Source organism: Sinocyclocheilus rhinocerous, unplaced genomic scaffold (assembly GCF_001515625.1).
Source record: "Sinocyclocheilus rhinocerous isolate Xijiao unplaced genomic scaffold, SAMN03320098_v1.1 scaffold2162, whole genome shotgun sequence".
NCBI classification, from domain to species: Eukaryota; Metazoa; Chordata; class Actinopteri; order Cypriniformes; family Cyprinidae; genus Sinocyclocheilus; species Sinocyclocheilus rhinocerous.
The window spans coordinates 22,681-24,389 of NW_015649584.1; the positions used below are offsets into that span (position 1 = coordinate 22,681).

At 33.6% G+C, this 1,709-nt stretch overlaps 1 protein-coding gene across 3 annotated transcripts in view; it reads right to left on the reverse strand.

The window, feature by feature from the left end:
* LOC107710816 (CDC42 small effector protein 2-like) overlaps nt 1-1,709 on the reverse strand; it is an 11,466-nt gene that overhangs the window by 3,134 nt on the left and 6,623 nt on the right. For all 3 annotated transcript variants that reach the window (XM_016515663.1, XM_016515664.1, XM_016515665.1), the window contains exons 2-3: nt 1,174-1,378; nt 949-1,044 (exon numbers count right to left, since the gene is read on the reverse strand). In XM_016515663.1, coding sequence (XP_016371149.1) covers nt 949-1,044; nt 1,174-1,227 — 150 coding nt within the window. In that variant the 5' untranslated portion in view covers nt 1,228-1,378. The remainder of the gene's footprint in view (nt 1-948; nt 1,045-1,173; nt 1,379-1,709) is intronic.

Genomic DNA, 1,709 nt, shown 5'->3' on the forward strand with positions numbered 1-1,709 from the left:
GCTATTGCTACAAATATACCCCAGCGACTTAACACTGCTTTTGTGCTCCAGGCTCACATTTATTAAAGCTTTTTAAAGCACTCCAAAGATGAAATAAATAAATAATTGCATTTAATAACACATAATATATAAATAATAAAAATAAATAAAATATAAATAATTGTATCATTTTCATTATATTTAATAAGTATGCAATAGATAAATAAGGGATTACTGTATTTTTCAAATTCTCATTACATTTATGGCAAAAAATCATGATGTTTATACGTGAAGGGAATACTTGTTTAATACCAAATTTAATTTATGCTGATTTAAAAAAAAAACATTAGTCATGAAAACCTGCATAAATCAGCATATTAGAATGATTTCTGAAGATCATGTGACACTGAAGACTGGAGACAGCTGTCCGAGAAAGTCATGGCTAATTACTCAAAATCTCGAAATCCAGAGTCTATATTTGGATCCATATATGTGATATTTCTTTAAAGAAGGAAAGAAAGAAAAAAACATAGGCTGTTGGCTGTCCAACAACAAACACTACCAAATATTATGTCATACATTTTTTTAGCATGATTTACAGAAGACGCCCACTAAAATGTCATTCAGTGTAACAATCTCGTCAGGCACATTTACAACAAAAATCTATTTATGACACATTAAAAGACTAATTACTTTCACCCCAAATACTAATCAGTTGTAATTTTACATTTCTAAAAGTTGCCACTATCCTAGGTTTCGCCCGTTTGTCAGCAAGAATTTTTACTAATTTAAAACACAATAAAATGTAATATGCTCACTTATCCTTTTATATATTTTAATATGTACACGTCAGAATAAGCATGTTTGAAACAATGTTGCAATGCAAAAATGTTAGATTTCAAAACAGGCTTCTGCGCGATGTCCTGGTGGTGACTCAGCGAGAGTCTAATGTAATGTGGTGTTACTCACAGCTCCACGGCCCATGTCTCCAGAGCCCACGTGTGTCATATGAACGAAGTTTGTGGGTTCTCCGATCATAGTGCGATCTATCCTCCGCCTCCGCTTCTGCAATCACACAAAGAGGGTGGAACAATGAAGCAAGACTCAGGAAGAACGGCTACATTCAACAGCAGCACACACACATCATCATCATCATCATCTTCATCATCATCAGAGCGAGTGTTTGTGACTCACGGGTTGCGGCTGTTCAGCGATGCAGCAGCTGAAACACACCCAGAACTCTGTCATGCTCCTCTCCTTCTGCAGTGACTTCCTCCGTCTGACTTTCTCTTCTCTCTTCCTGTGTGTTTTGCTCTATTGTGCTCTCGCTCAGAAGCCACACGCGTCTGCCGGAAGCTGATTTCAGCGTCTGAACGCACACATGAGAGGCTGGATCCTCCTGAAACACCATCACACCGTTACACACGCACACATTCGAAGACAACTCATCTTTTCTCAGGTCTTTTCATCATTTGGAAGAACAGCAAATAACACTGCTTTTGTCCATAAACATCAATTTAACCATTCAAATAATCTTTAAATCTCTTATTTATATATTTTTAGATTTTTAAATATTTTATTGTATTTATTCACATTTAAATTTAGATTATTTTATTATTTTTAGATTAGAAATTTATTTATAATTTATTTATAATTTTACGTAATTTATTTTAAATATTTTATTGTATTTATTCACATTTAAATTTAGATTATTTTATTATTTTTAGATT